We start from the raw sequence: 16,146 nt of genomic DNA on the forward strand, positions 1-16,146 counted from the left end.
ATGATCCATCAACATTTTGTGAGATTACATGAATTAATTTGACTGCTTTTATAGAAGACCAATGTCAGATTCTTCTTTCTTGTGGTGGGAATCTGAACAATCTTTTGTTTTCTCAGTTGGTCTGCTCTCCTCCCAGCAGCACTCTGAGCCATCAATCTTATCAAACTGCTGTGAAGAAGTCAAACTATTTATAACCTGACGGAGACTCGAGGAATTCACAGAGTGACAGAAGCTGTCGTCTGATGACAGCGGGCGCTCTCACCGAGGGGGTCTAATGGCTTTTGGAGACTAAATTATGTCTGAGATGCTTTCAGTCATGCTAAAAAGAGATTCCTTCAAATCCTGAGCAAAGATAAGTCAGTGACAGACTCACGGGAAGTCTTACCCTTTTTAGAGACATGATGCTGCTCCCACGAATCGCCGCCATCAGGTCATCGCGGCTCGACCTCTGCGGCGGCGGCAAGCGGGACGATTCCTCTCGTCTCTTCTGCAGCGATGGCTTCAAGGCGTTCTTCAGCTCTTTGAGAATATCGACGCTCTCCTTTTCATTGGCACCATTCTTGATCTTCTTCGACTTGGGTTTCCTCTGGTTCGTCTGAGCCTTCGTGCCGTTCGAGCCTTCGTGGTGTTTGACCATTTCGGCGATCTTCCTCGTGGGCGAGTCTACAGACGGTCGCGGAGCGGGAGGAGGATTTCTTTTCTGATTTTCAACTGTTTTAGATGATTGTGACGACTTCTTTGGCGGTTTATTTTCTACAGGTGAAGCAGAAACTTGTCCCGACACCTCTGCTGGACTCTGCTCCTTCTTCTGTTGGAGCCTCCTCTGTCGCTGTTGGTCCTGGTTGCGCGTCAGGATGCTGGTCGCCGTCATCCTCGGACCCGGGAGGTCGAACTGGTAGCCGAGCTTGAGCAGAGTGATGTTTTCCCTCAGCAGCTGGACCATCTCCATCTCCACCTTGCCCCCACAGATGTGCCTCTGGTTGTGGAATCGAAGCTCCACCAGCGTCCTGTTGTGCTGCAGCGCCGCCAGCAGAGCCAGGATGCCCTGACCGGACAGGAAGTTGGACTCGACGTTCAGGTTCCTGATGGAGCTGTTCTCACAAAGCATCTTGGAGATGGCGAAGGCGACCCGGTCGTCAGCGTGAGTGTTGGCGAGACTGAAAACATGGACGTGAGTGTTTGTGCTCAGGGCTTCGGCAAAACGGAGCAAAGTCTCCTGGGAAATATCTTCGATGTTGTTGAGGTTGACTTCGCTCATGGTGGGATCATCGCGTAGAATCTGCTCCAGAGCCTCTGCGATGTCGGTCGGGTTTCCACTCTCTCTGTCAGAGGTCACGTTCAGGTTTTGGTTTGTGGTTTCAGTCCTTGAACTTTTAGACAAACCTTTCTTCTCTGGACATTTACTCCTTATCGGTGCCTCCTTCTTGCACTCGTCTTTCTTTTCCATCTTGTCTTCCTTTGCATGATTTTTGACACTCTGTGCTTTCTTCCCCTTTTGTGAGATCTTCTTTCTGTCATCCAGATTCCTGACGTTCTCCACAGTCTTGCCGGCGTCATTGGCGCCCGCCTTCACTCGCTCCCCCCTGATCTTATCTGGACGTCCCTCCTGCAGAAGATAACAGAGCGGAAAGTTAGGTCAAACCCTGACACAGCTCCAGCCTCTGACTTTTAATTGCTCTCTATCGCTGGCAGACTGTCATTATAGCTGGCATTTCTCAGAATGTCATATATTTTTAGACGGTTTTCCACTGACACGTTGAAGTAAACTGGAGACATCATTATACACATACTGAGGATTGTTATAAAAATGACAAGACCAACACTTTACTAATGAGAAATAAATGTGAATGCCCATTAATCATGCAGATATTTCTAAAGAATACCAATGAAAAGTTATTAACCGATATTTTTTTAAACCCAAAGATTGTGCTGGAGAAAAATCTACAAACTATCTGTCTCAAGTTGATTAACTTTCTGACTGGAGATTTATTATATATATGTAATATTTGGAGATTTTCTTGCAAATTAATCCAGACTGCAGTACTTGGACTTGGGTACTTGTGTTTGCAGGTGATAATACACCTTTGATGGACAGGTTAAGGAAGAGTATGAAATGGGGAATTGGGGAATTTTGTGTTTGCTTCTTGTTTTATTCCTGCTGTCACTTCTGTATGTTTATTTTAATAAACTGTCACAAGGAATTAAAATGAAATAAAATAATAAGTTGAAAATATAAATGGATTTATTCTCACTTTGGTCTGAAAGCAAACAGCTAAACATTTAAAATAACCACATATCTTAAATGTATTAATTGTTTTGATCCTCTTGATGTTTGGCTAAATATTCTAATTAACTTCATGATTTTGTGTACTGTTGGAGGATGGAGGTGGATTTCAAACCACATCTTTAAAATTTCCTGCCTCCAGTTTGTAAAAGACTTTCCACGATGAATTCGTCGTCTCAAGCTGAGATGACCCTGATGACATCACGGTGACGTCGTGAGGGTCAGTTTCTCAGGCTCGTCGAAGCACCTCCAGAGATACACAAGATAAGCAACTGTTTGACCATTGAACTGATCCTCAGGTGTGAAATTGGTGGAGTGCCCCTTAAATCCAAACGTGAAACAGAATCTGTTGCTAAAACTGCTCTCAGGGTGTTGATCCGCAGAGTGACGCTGTTTAGTCTCGTCACTCAACAGTTTTTCTTGTTATCAACAAATCTCAAATGAACTGATCTACTAACAAGTATCATGTGTGTATCAAAGCCTGATATATTTTATTCCTCTGTTTAATGTTTACACACACAGGGTCACTGCCAAGGATTTTGGGCCCCATGAAAAGATATCACATTGGGCCCCACCAACACACACAGGCGACACCAACCACACCTCTACCTGTGAAGGCTTGCAGCTCTTTTGTAGTCCAATACTAACTGTCCAATATTTACTGACATAAAGCTATGAAAATAGGAGACAGGACTGGACAATTTCATCTAAATAAAGGGGAGTTTATGGGCCTTATGGTTAATTTTTGCCAGAAACAAGAAAAATGAAGCGTTTGTTTAATGGGTTCATTGTCTATTAATTATGATAAATTTTTATTTTAAAAGAAGACATGTGTGACGGTGTTTAGCTCAGTTGGTAGAGCACCATGTGTTGAGGCTACAGTCCTCACTGCAGGCGACCCCAGTTCAAATCCTTTGTGTCATTGCCCCCCTCTCTGCCCCCCATTTCCTGTCTCTCTCTACTAACCTGTACAATAAAGGCAAAAAGCCCCAAAAATACACTTAAAAAAAAAAAAAAGGACATGTTCGTATATATTTTTAGGGCCCCTTGAGGATCATCCTTACTTTTCACCTCCCTTACAGCGCCCCTGGTCACACCACTGCACCGGGTGACATGTTCCTTCATTATGAAGAGTTTGGTCACGTTAGTTTGTTTAGAAAAAGAAACAAAGACAGAGATCATGTTTTTTAGTCTCTAGAGAGTAGTTCTGTGTAAATCAGATTGCTGATATTTATTAATTGATTTTGCAGAGAAATAATTAAAGAAATGATGAATTGATAAACAAAACTGTTGATTAATCAATCCATGAAACATTGCAGCTCTAGAAATACTGATTTTTTTTCACACTTAATGCTTTCATATAACGGCAACTGTTACTCAAAATCAGAGGCATGTTGAGTTTTGCTGATTTGACGTGTTTTATTTCATGCCTGAATAAAATAAACTTTCTAAACTTCAGATTAATATCTTTTCTTCTAGTAAGCAGGTAGTTTTACTTAATTTCTATGATAATCTACCTGCAGTGAGTCCAAACATGCTGCAAAGAGATAATCCAACACATTCATAGTAGTAGTAGTCATCTATTTTTGTAGTTATGATCTTGTTGTTGTAATGTCCTCAACCTGAAAGTCAAACACAGATCACAACAAACAGATATTGTGAAGATGTTATATGAAGGCACCAAAAAGTAGAAACAGTCACTGCTCTCGACTTTATTATTACTAAGTGTTGGCATTTTAATAGGAACTGGTTGATTATCTTCCTCTTGGTGGTTGAAACATGCTGGTAGGTTACAGACGATCTCACCTGTTTGTGTTTGGGCTCCACATTCTCGTTCTGCTGCAGCTTCTTGTTCTCGTCCTCCCAGTGTTTCAGCAGAGCGTCTCTGTCGAAGGTCCCGGTTGGGGTTTTGGCGGTCTGGTCTTTCTGTCTCAAGCCGATGGGGACGTTGTCGTCGGGGTCTAGGTCAGCCAGCTCCCTCTCCAGCTCCTGGAGCTCCTCGGAGGACAGCGTGGCCAACAGCTTGTCTTCGTCCAGGTCTTCGTACTTCTTCAGCTCTCGCTGGTACCCAAAGGTACTCATGGTTTCGGCACTCGTTGTCGGACTCTCTGAACACTTTGAATTTCTATCTTTAACTCTTTTATCTCTTTGTCTACTTAGTTATATCTTCTCACTTTTCTTGCTTGAAGCTCCTTTTGCTCCTTGACTCGTCCTTCATCAGATTCATTCAGCTCAAGGATGCTGCGGACGACTGGTGGCGGATCACAAAGAGTCTTCCTATCATCTCCTGGTCTCAGCTGCCAGAGGACCCTGACAGGGAGAAAAGGGGAGGAGGGGTCTTTTTTTAGGGTGTTGGATGGGGGGGGGGGGGGGGGTCGATGAGATAGGCTTACCAGAGGAATGTGAGCCCTCTGAGCGGCCTGTGCTGGGAGCTCATCAGCGACTCGTGCCACAGGGAGATATCAGAGATCTGCGGCGTTACATAACGTGTCAGGACACAGAGACACGGTGAGGTTGTGGTGTTGTTGGGGAAACGCTTGTTCTCCCTAAGGAGGAGGAGGAGGGGGGGGGGGGTATTTGTGGTACAGCTGACAAACAACATATCAAATCTGATATTTAAAATTGTTTCAGAGTAATAATCCTCCAAACATCATCACAATCTGACATATCAACCTCAGAACATGTCACCATGTTACTCGAGATACAGTGATACAAACAGAGGTACAAGACAAAGACTTTTACTTTCTAACTGTTCTGGAGCTTTTGATCATATCACATAACCTTCATCAGCAGGAGTCGGAGGCTGTAACTAATCAAAAGTCAGGTTCAGTCTAATTTTCAGGACAACTGCTCATAATTCAGGACTGTCAGGAATTCTTCAGGATGTCTGGTCACCCTACTTAAGAACATTTTCTAATCTGGTGCCTCTGTCAGCAGTAATCTGTCTGTTACACATCACTGTTAATCAGTAACGATGTTTTATGATGTGAGAGCATTGTGGTTAAGGTTTGATTAGGTTCACACCTGTCTGCAGTCTGCTCATCAGTCTGCTCCAGTCAACCTAGCTGCCTCTCATCATCTCATCTACCTGCAGGTATATCTACCCTGACTTTCCAACCATTCCTCCTCTGATTGTTGTCTCGCCTCAGTCGTAGCTACACTTCATGCCTGCCACACCAGCCTCACTCCTCCAGCATTGGGTCCTCTTCCCCCTACAATCAGAATTCAACTTTACAAAACACCTATTTAACTAATCATCCTGCTCTTTGGTCTAATTCTTGTTTTTTAACAACCAACCATCGGCTATGGCTTAGGCGGTAGAGTGGTCATCCACCAATTGGAAGATTGGCGGTCTGATCCTCCAGTGAACGTGTTGATGCGTTGATGTGTCCTTGGGCAAGATACCAAATTGCTCCCATTGCTGTGCCAATGGTGTATGACTGTATATAAATTGGTTAGTTTCCTCCTGATGAGCAGGTTTGCACCCTGTGTGGTGGCTCCTGTCATCAGTGTGTGAATGAGATGGTCGCCCTAACGACTAGAAAAATGCTATATAAGTACAGTTAATTTACCATTTACAACCACTCATTTGGGTTTAGGTAAAGATGGTTAAAATAATGATGATTATTTTACGGTTAGAGAAACATGAGGTGGGTTAAAGCTACTGGTGGCGGGTGTGGCTCAGGAGGTAGAGCGTATCTTCCACTAATCAGAAGATCGGCGGTTCGATTGCCAACTCCTCTAGTCCTCATGTTGAAGATAACCCAAATGGCTCCCAATGGCTGCACCAACAGTGCATGAATGTGTGTGAATGGGTGAATGTGACTTGTAGTGTAAAAGCACTATATAAGTACTGTCTATTTATCATTCCTTAATGTAAGGCCACTATCGTCATCATGGCTAACATTAGTAACCACGAGATTAAAGGTTAGGAGACAATCGTAGTTACGCTTATTTATTTATTTTTTTTAAACTGTCCGGACTCACAGTTGGACACAGGAAACAAAGTTAATGCCTCCATCCACCCCTCCTCCTCTGAATGACAAAATACCTCACTGTTACTATGGGTACTAGATGGCAGCTGACAATTAAAACATAATTATAGGTCATTTCTGGGTGACTGACATTGAGGCCTCTCTGGTGGACACACTATACAAAATGACACTATTTTAAACATAACTTTGGCATTTCTATACTTCAATTTATGTAATACTAAGTATACTGGCTGACATACGCTGATATATCGGCATCATTGATTTATCAGTCAAATTTGAAGGGAATGTGTTTAATTGTCTTATTATGAGTCTTTCAACAATGTTAACTCACTTTAAGCAGGTCTTTGGGTAAAAGAAGTCTGCGGTATGAATATGTTTAAATATGGAGCCAGATACTATTAAAATATAGGTGATGTAATGATTGTGTCCACCCCTTGTTCTTATATCATGTTTAACATGTGTAGTGGAGATGGTTTGTTGTCCGGTTGCTATGACAACCCTCACCACATGGTAACCACACGCATCCATCAGAGAGCGTGTTTAACAAGCGGTATCACGTTACATGTCTGAAGTGAAAAGACTCAAAGTGACATAACAGCACTCTCATCCTAAATCTGCTGTAAATTTAACCTTTGACCTGGATTATATACTGATTAGCGTCAGTCACTCAGCTGTGCAGAGGATGGAAACAAGTTCAGTTACAAAACAAAGAGTTTTACTCCACAGAAGGGTCATTCATGATGTATTTCCCATAAATGAGCTGTCTCCATGGATCATAATAATAACTGAATGAATCATATGTGATCCATGAGTTTTAGAGAGCTCTACATCAGCAGTGTAAAAACCTGATATATAGGATCAGATACATGTAGTGCACAGATAAACCACCAGGGGACCTTTTCCCCAATGTTGTCAATCAGTGAGACAACAGTTAGAGGCATGCTTTTTTTTTTTTTTTTTTTTTTTTTTTTTTTTTTTTTACCAGTTTAAAAAAAACAGAAGGAACCCTCCAGTGGTGTGTTAGATCACCCTTCCTTTTCACCTGTCAGCTCTCAGCCTAATCAATATGTAGTTAGGTTTTCAGATGATACTGTTATTCTCAGGTTGCTCACAAAAAAACCAGGTATCCATAAAGTTGCTGTGGATAAAGTTTTGGTGTGATGCTCATAGACTGCATATTAACACATGTGAAACTGTTGAGATGCTGTTGGACCTCAGATCAGCTGGTGACAGGAGTCCTGTGCCCATGCACGGTAACAACATTAACCAGGTCACCTCCTTGAAACATTTGGGTGTGCACATTGATAGTGACCTTAGCTGGCACACACAGGTGGCAAGTGTTTGTGCCAGAATCCACCAGCGCCTTCATTCACTGAGACAACTACAATTATTTGGCATCTGTAGAAAGATTATGATGATTTTTTATTGTGCATCCATTGAGTCCATACTTAAACTCCTAGGAAAATCTCAGATGCATAAACTGGTGAAGACGGCAAGTAAGATTATGGGTAACCCTGCCCCACTCACTCCACAAGATATGTTTGAGCAGGCCGCGATCAGGCAGGTAAAAAACATTTAGTCCGACACATTACATGTACTGTTTTCAGAATATGAACTATTGAACTCAGGGAGGAGGTACAGGGCTCCTCTCATTCATCCCTCTCTCAATCAAGCTCCTTAACGAGTGGTTGACAGAGGATGAATGAGAACAAAGGAGGCAAGGCAACTGTGTATGATGTGAGATTTGCTTTACAGGGTTAAATGAGGCTGAAATAAAAAGTGTAAAATGCATCACTGCCCTCTGCTGTTCATCTCTTACATTGATCTGTCTGTTGTGTTTTGGGTGCAGAGCTGTCTGCTGTCAGCATCTATTTATAACAACATGTTCTCATTTTCCTGCTAACTGAGTCTGGAGAGCTGATATCAGTGTGTATTTTTAATGGGACTTTATCAAAGAACGCCTGCTGATGCCAAACAATAGTGTCATTTCAACATTGTTGTGACTGCACGTCGTCATGTGGCGTGACACTGCATCTCGTGATGAGCTGAACTCGTCTTATCACAGCTGAAAACAGGACTGAAAACGCCTAAAAATGACAGGGCCTCCACTCAGAGGCAGAATAAGGTGACAGATTTGTAATTATGTCCAGCAGCTGCTAAACATCCTGATGTGTCAACAAGCAGACAGTGATAAGGAGCTCCACATATTTATAGCTGCTTAGAACTGAAGGCAAACCCAGATTGATTAGATTGATGAGACAGAAACTCTGGAGGATGTTTCTGTCGCCTGAAAAGCCTGCAATGAACTATTCAGTCCTCATTTTCATTGTCTCACTTTCTGTTAACACATTAACACAGGTGCTGGTTATGGATCAGACGTGACACTCAGCTCGTGTCAACAGTTTGGAGGCTGTTCAACACAATGTGACCTCCTTCTCTGTCCAGGAACTCAGAATGAGAGACCACGTTACTGTTGTTGTTTTTGTAGTTATTATTATCATGTCTGCAGGTCAGGAGGTTAAATTTAGACTCGACCTGCTTTCACTGTCTGATTGTCTCTGAATTCACTGCAGTAACTGAGTTTACTCCAATTCTATATTGAAGTACTTGTACTTTACTGTAGTACAGTTAGAGGTACTTGTACTTTACTGTAGTACAGCTTGAGGTACTAGTACATTACTGTAGTATTTCCATGTGATGCTACTTTCTACTCCACTACATTTATTTAACAGCTTTAGTTACTTTTCAGATGCAGATTTGACACAATGGATAATATAACACACTTTTAAAATACAACACATTGTTAAAGATGAAACCAGTCAGCAGTGTGTAGTCGGCTCACATTTCAGATGTCTGAGTTGTTTACAACTCCACCAAATAGTGATTCTTCCCTCTAAACTTCTCACATGCTTTCATTTATAAATGTTCAAATGATCCAATATTTCAGCAAAAATCAAAGATTAGAGAAAAAGTCCAAAAACACATTTGTGTATCAGAACTTTGTTTTTTCTTCTTTCCCATTAATCATCTCAGCAGCCCTCACATTTATCTGCTGACCCTTTGGAGGGGCCCCACCCCTAGGTTGGGAACCACTGGACTAAACTAGCTAACTGTATATAAAGTAGTATAAACTAGCTAACTGTATATAAAGTAGTGTAAACTAGCTAACTTTATATAAAGTAGTATAAACAAGCTAACTGTGTAACTGTTGTAGTATTTTTACTCTGCTGTATTAGTACTTTTTTTACTGCAGTAAAGTAACTTCTTCCAGTGCTGCTGCCGACAGGTTCAACATGTAACTCAGCACAGACGTCAGGCTGGTTTTACAACCTTATCACATGATGTTCAAAGTTCAGTTATTAAACTTATCAGGAAATGAAACTCAGACAGTCGTTGCCTCTGAGAGCTGAAATGGCGCAGAAAGATCAACTGGACCGAGAAACAATCAGCTGTTCGATCTGTGAGGATCTACTGAAGGATCCGGTGGGTCTTCCCTGTGGACACAGCTACTGTATGAGCTGTATTAAAGGATTTTGGGATGGAGAGGATCAGAGGAAGATCTACAGCTGCCCTCAGTGCAGAGAGGCCTTCACACCGAGGCCTGTCCTGAAGAAAAACACCATGTTAGCAGCTTTAGTGGAGCAGCTGAAGAAGACTGGACTCCAAGCTGCTCCTGCTGATCACTGCTATGCTGGACCTGAAGATGTGGCCTGTGATGTCTGCACTGGGAGGAAGCTGAAAGCCTTCAAGTCCTGTCTGCAGTGTCTGGTCTCTTACTGTGAGAATCACCTCCAGCCTCATTACACTGTTGGTCAATTAAAGAAACACAAGCTGGTGGAGCCCTCGGAGAAGCTCCAGGAGAACATCTGCTGTCGTCATGATAAGGTGATGGAGATATTCTGCCGTACAGATAAGAAGTGTATCTGTTATCTGTGCACTATGGAGGATCATAAAGGCCACGACACAGTCCCAGCTGCAGCAGAAAGGACTGAGAGGCAGAGAGAGCTCGAGGTGAGTCGACTAAACATCCAGCAGAGAATCCAGGACAGAGAGAAAGATGTGAAGCTGCTTCAACAGGAGGTGGAGGCCGTCAGTCTCTCTGCTGATAAAGCAGTGGAGGACAGTGAGAAGATCTTCACTCAGCTGATCCGTCTCCTCCAGAAAAGAAGCTCTGATGTGAAGCAGCAGATCAGATCCCAGCAGGAAACTGAAGTGAGTGGAGTCAAAGAGCTTCAGGAGAAGCTGCAGCAGGAGATCACTGAGCTGAAGAGGAAAGACACTGAACTGAAGCAGCTCTCACACACAGAGGATCACAACCAGTTTCTACACAACTACCCCTCAGTGTCACAACTCAGTGAACCTTCAGACTCATCCAGCATCAATATCCGTCCTCTCAGATACTTTGAGGATGTGACAGCAGCTGTGTCAGAGCTCAGAGATAAACTACAGGACCTCCTGAAGGACAAATGCACAAACATCTCACTGACAGAGACTGAAGTGGACGTTTTACTGCCACAACCAGAACCAGAACCCAAGACCAGAGCTGAGTTCTTAAGATTTTCACGTGAAATCACTCTGGATCCAAACACAGTAAACACATTCCTGTTATTATCTAAGGGGAACAGAAAAGTAGAATGGACGGGACAACATCAGTCTTATTCTAGTCACATCGACAGATTCACTGATTATATTGTTCAGGTCCTGAGTAGAGACAGTCTGACTGGACGTTGTTACTGGGAGGTGGAGAGGGGAGAAGAGGTTCGTGTAGCAGTCGCATACAAGAATATCATCAGAGCAGGACCTGAATCTGTATTTGGACGTAATGACAAATCTTGGTCTTTAACTTGTGGCACTAACAGGTATGAATTTTGGTTCAACAACATTAAAACTTCCGTCTCAGGTCCTGTTTCCTCCAGAGTCGGAGTGTACCTGGATCACAGAGCCGGTATTCTGTCCTTCTACAGCGTCTCCGAAACCATGACTCTCCTCCACAGAGTCCAGACCACATTCACTCAGCCTCTCTATGCTGGACTTTGGGTTGGTTATGAATCCACAGTTGAGTTGTGTGAAGTGAAATAGACAGAAGTCATTTCAGACTTCATGTGTCAGATGTTGTAATTCTTCATGTTTTTGTCTCCATGTTTCTGAGCTGCTCAGAGATCAGCTGACACGCTAATAGTGATATTCAACATTTTTGTTTACTTTATGTATGTGTCGTTTATATAATCAATTTCTTTAAATGTGACTTTTTCCTGTGTGTTTTTATCCATGGAGGCTCTCACTGCTCATCACCATGTTTTAACCTTCACTGACATTTCTTCAGATGAAAATGTGAACTTCTCTTTGTTCTAAATGTTAGTTTCATGTTTGTATTGATGTATTTGTGTCTGTTGTTTCTTAAACAGAGAAAACAGCAGAACTTCCTTCATCACAGATATTTTGTTCTCATCACTTTGTAAATTCATAAAGAAATGTTTAATCAAACTGTAATGATCATGATAATAATCATTAATGATGTTCTTGTACATAGCTGACATTCTGGGTTAAACTAACTGACTGTGTGGATGAAGTCAATCTGAACATGAAATCATTGATCACACTTTACTGATTGGATGTGTCAACAATCTGAAGCTTCAATAATCAATAAAGATGATTTTTATCCACAGTGATCGAAGTGTTTTCTTCTCATTCAAAGCTTGTGGAGAAAATGTGAAACTACAATGAGAGTTTATTAGAGACAGTTTTCCTCCTGAAATACTACAAAGTTCACTTAATAATACTGCAGTACTTTTACTGTAATACTGCATACTACATCACTATAATACTGCAGTACTTTTACTGTAATACTGCATACTACATCACTCATAATACTGCAGTACTTTTACTGTAATACTGCATACTACAACACTATAATACTGCAGTACTTTTACTGTAATACTGCATACTATATCACTCATAGTACTGCAGTACTTTTACTGTCATGGTTCAGACTCTGGTGTGTTGTTTTGGGTAAAAATTAAAGACAAACTTCTTCTGACTGACTTTTACTAATTTATTTCCCAACCAGCAGCAGCTTTAGTTGTGCACAAGCAAATATTCAGAGGGTTTCTCTTACATAAATATTTTCTGCAGCTGATTTAACACCAGGAATAAAATCACTAGATGCTTCATGATAGCGAACCCTTCAACACTTCTGACAATAATAAGCAGATTTATGCACAGTAAGACATAAAGTTACAGCTCTAAAACATCAACATGTTAGTACAGCGAGTTCACATTTGTCTTTAAGTAACTTCACATTCAAAGCAAAAATACAGAACGCAAATTAACACAATATGATGAAAACATACTGACAACATAACAACACCTAAAGGTGCAGTGTGTGGAGTCTTATCTATTTATTTGCTATCTCTTCGACTTGTATTCATTTTTATATTTATTTTACTCATTAGGGACTACGGACGCAAATTAGCAACTTTGCTATGATCCGGCATATTTACAGAGATGTCTAATGTCGATGTTCATCAATATGCTGTATAATAACTAAGTACATTTACTTATTTACTTTTACTGTAGTAAAAGTTTTCATGCAGGGCTTTTAGTTGTAGTGTTTTTATTCTGCCGTATTAGTACTTTTACTGCTGTAAAGTAACTTCTTCTAGTGCTGCTGCTATCAGGTTCAACATGTGACTCAGCACAGATGTCAGGCTGCTTTTTACAACTTTATCACATGATGTTCAAAGTTCAAAGTTATTAAACTTATCAGGAAGTGAAGCTCAGACAGTTGTTGCTTCTGAGAGCTGAAATGGCGCAGAACGATCAGCTGGACCGAGAAACACTCAGCTGTTCGATCTGTGAGGATCTACTGAAGGATCCGGTGAGTCTTCCCTGTGGACACAGTTACTGTATGAGCTGTATTAAAGGATTTTGGGATGGAGAGGATCAGAGGAAGATCTACAGCTGCCCTCAGTGCAGAGAGGCCTTCACACCGAGGCCTGTCCTGAAGAAAAACACCATGTTAGCAGCTTTAGTGGAGCAGCTGAAGAAGACTGGACTCCAAGCTGCTCCTGCTGATCACTGCTATGCTGGACCTGAAGATGTTGCCTGTGATGTCTGCACTGGGAGGAAGCTGAAAGCCTTCAAGTCCTGTATGCAGTGTCTGGTCTCTTACTGTGAGAATCACCTCCAGCCTCATTACACTGTTGGTCAATTTAAGAAACACAAGCTGGTGGAGCCCTCGGAGAAGATCCAGGAGAACATCTGCTCTCGTCATGATAAGGTGATGGAGATATTCTGCCGTACAGATAAGAAGTGTATCTGTTATCTGTGCACTATGGAGGATCATAAAGGCCACGACACAGTCCCAGCTGCAGCAGAAAGGACTGAGAGGCAGAGAGAGCTCGAGGTGAGTCGACTAAACATCAGGCAGAGAATCCAGGACAGAGAGAAAGATGTGAAGCTGCTTCAACAGGAGGTGGAGGCCGTCAGTCGCTCTGCTGATAAATCAGTGGAGGACAGTGAGAAGATCTTCACTCAGCTGATCCGTCTCCTCCAGAAAAGAAGCTCTGATGTGAAGCAGCAGATCAGATCCCAGCAGGAAACTGGAGTGAGTGGAGTCAAAGAGCTTCAGGAGAAGCTGCAGCAGGAGATCACTGAGCTGAAGAGGAAAGACGCTGAACTGAAGCAGCTCTCACACACAGAGGATCACAACCAGTTTCTACACAACTACCCCTCAGTGTCACAACTCAGTGAACCTACAGACTCATCCAGCATCAATAACCATCCTCTGAGATACTTTGAGGATGTGACAGCAGCTGTGTCAGAGCTCAGAGATAAACTACAGGACATCCTGAGGGACAAATGGACAAACATCTCACTGGCAGTGACTGAAGTGGACGTTTTACTGCCACAACCAGAACCAGAACCAGAACCCAAGACCAGAGCTGAGTTCTTAAGATATTCACGTGAAATCACTCTGGATCCAAACACAGTAAACAGATGGCTGTTATTATCTGAGGGGAACAGAAAAGTAGAATGGGCGGGACAACATCAGTCTTATTCTAGTCACACAGACAGATTCACTGGTTATATTGTTCAGATCCTGAGTAGAGAGAGTCTGACTGGACGTTGTTACTGGGAGGTGGAGCGGAGAGGAGAAGTTAATGTAGCAGTCGCATACAAGAATATCATCAGAGAAGGACCTGAATCTGTATTTGGACGTAATGACAAATCTTGGTCTTTAACTTGTGACACTAACAGGTATGAATTTTGGTTCAACAACATAAAAACTCCCGTCTCAGGTCCTCGTTCCCCCAGAGTCGGAGTGTACCTGGATCACAGAGCAGGTATTCTGTCCTTCTACAGCGTCTCTGAAACCGTGACTCTCCTCCACAGAGTCCAGACCACCATGACTCTCCTCCACAGAGTCCAGACCGCATTCACTCAGCCTCTCTGTGCTGGACTTTTAGTTGGAGTTAGAGGTACAGCTGAGTTGTGTAAAGTGAAATAGACAGAAGTCATTTCAGACTTCATGTGTGAGATGTTGTAATTTTTCATGTTTTTGTCTCCATGTTTCTGAGCTGCTCAGAGATCAGCTGACATGCTAATAGTGATATTTAACTTTTATTTTACTTTATGTATGTGTCGTTTATATGTTCAGTTTCTTTAAATGTGACTTTTCCCTGTGTGTTTTTATCCATGGAGGCTCTCACTGCTCATCACCATGTTTTTAACCTTCACTTCACTTTGTAAATTCATAAAGAAATGTTCAATCAAACTGTAATGATCATGATAATAAACATTAATGATGTTCTTGTACATAGCTGACATTCTGGGTTAAACTAACTGACTGTGTGGATGAAGTCAATCTGAACATGAAATCATTGATAACACTTTACTGATTGGATGTGTCAACAATCTGAAGCTTCAATAATCAATAAAGATGATTTTTATCAACAGTGATCAAAGTGTTTTCTTCTCATTAAAGCTTCTGGAGAAAATGTGAAACTACAATGAGAGTTTATTAGAGACAGTTTTCCTCCTGAAATACTACAAAGTTCACTTAATAATACTGCAGTACTTTCACTGTAATACTGCATACTACATCACTCATACTACTGCAGTACTTTTACTGTAATACTGCATACTATATCACTATAATACTGCAGTACTTTTACTGTCATGGTTTAGACTCTGGTGTGTTGTTTTGGGTAAAAATTAAAGACAAACTTCTTCTGACTGTCTTTTAGTCATTTATTTCCCAACCAGCAGCAGCTTTAGTTGTGCACAAACAAATATTCAGAGGGTTTCTCTTACATAAATATTTTCTGCAGCTGATTTAACACCAGGAACAAAATCACTAGATGCTTCATGATAGCAAACACAGTCACAGCAGCTGTGCAACACTTCTGACAATAACAAGCAGATTTATGCACAGTAAGACATAAAGTTACAGCTCTAAAACATCAACATGTTAGTACAGTGAGTTCACATTTGTCTTTAAGTAACTTCACAGTTAAAGCAAAAATACAGAAAGCAAATTAACACAATATGATGAAAACATACTGACAACATAACAACACTTAAAGGTGCAGTGTGTGGAGTTAAGTGGAGCAAATAGACACTCAAAAGGCTCTAGTAACAGCAGTGCTGGTCGGGTTGGTCCACCAGTTTGGATCACACTGAAATGAAACTTGGTACTGAAATCCATGACACGCAGAGGATTTATTATAAGGACTTTGGTGATCCTCCGACTTTTCCCCTTGAGCCACCAGCAAGTCAAATTTTGCTAATAAAGTGAATAAACAACATTCATAGTGTGCAAGCAATGAATCATAATAAGCATAAAAGGTTAATTAAATACAGTAC

At 41.7% G+C, this 16,146-nt stretch overlaps 3 protein-coding genes across 3 annotated transcripts; 2 read left to right on the forward strand and 1 right to left on the reverse strand.

Moving 5' to 3' along the window:
• Positions 1-319: 319 nt before the first annotated feature.
• lmod2a (leiomodin 2 (cardiac) a) lies at positions 320-4,366 on the reverse strand. Its single transcript, XM_053319367.1, has 2 exons — positions 4,091-4,366; positions 320-1,606 (listed from the first exon to the last, which is right to left on the reverse strand). Exons 1-2 carry the CDS (start codon positions 4,364-4,366, stop codon positions 320-322), a joined length of 1,563 nt encoding a protein of 520 aa, XP_053175342.1.
• A 5,324-nt stretch (positions 4,367-9,690) lies between these two features.
• LOC128358962 (tripartite motif-containing protein 16-like) lies at positions 9,691-11,358 on the forward strand. The gene has a single exon (XM_053319368.1). The coding sequence runs from the start codon at positions 9,691-9,693 to the stop codon at positions 11,356-11,358; it is 1,668 nt and encodes a 555-aa protein (XP_053175343.1).
• A 1,726-nt stretch (positions 11,359-13,084) lies between these two features.
• Positions 13,085-14,757, forward strand: LOC128358963 (tripartite motif-containing protein 16-like). Its single transcript, XM_053319369.1, has 2 exons — positions 13,085-14,538; positions 14,748-14,757. The coding sequence occupies exons 1-2, from the start codon at positions 13,085-13,087 to the stop codon at positions 14,755-14,757; spliced, it is 1,464 nt and encodes a 487-aa protein (XP_053175344.1).
• Positions 14,758-16,146: the final 1,389 nt, after the last annotated feature.

The sequence above is a fragment of the Scomber japonicus genome, chromosome 5, assembly GCF_027409825.1.
Source record: "Scomber japonicus isolate fScoJap1 chromosome 5, fScoJap1.pri, whole genome shotgun sequence".
Classification (NCBI taxonomy): Eukaryota; Metazoa; Chordata; class Actinopteri; order Scombriformes; family Scombridae; genus Scomber; species Scomber japonicus.

What these genes read in the sequence shown, in the direction of transcription:
- LOC128358962 (XM_053319368.1), top strand. Translation starts at nt 9,691, where the DNA reads ATGGCGCAGAAAGATCAACTGGACCGAGAAACAATCAGCTGTTCGATC.
- lmod2a (XM_053319367.1), bottom strand. Translation starts at nt 4,366, where the DNA reads ATGAGTACCTTTGGGTACCAGCGAGAGCTGAAGAAGTACGAAGACCTG. An exon ending in TGGAGCCCAAACACAAACAG is followed by an intron (nt 1,607 to 4,090) that starts GTGAGATCGTCT and finishes TATCTTCTGCAG; the next exon opens with GAGGGACGTCCAGATAAGAT.
- LOC128358963 (XM_053319369.1), top strand. Translation starts at nt 13,085, where the DNA reads ATGGCGCAGAACGATCAGCTGGACCGAGAAACACTCAGCTGTTCGATC.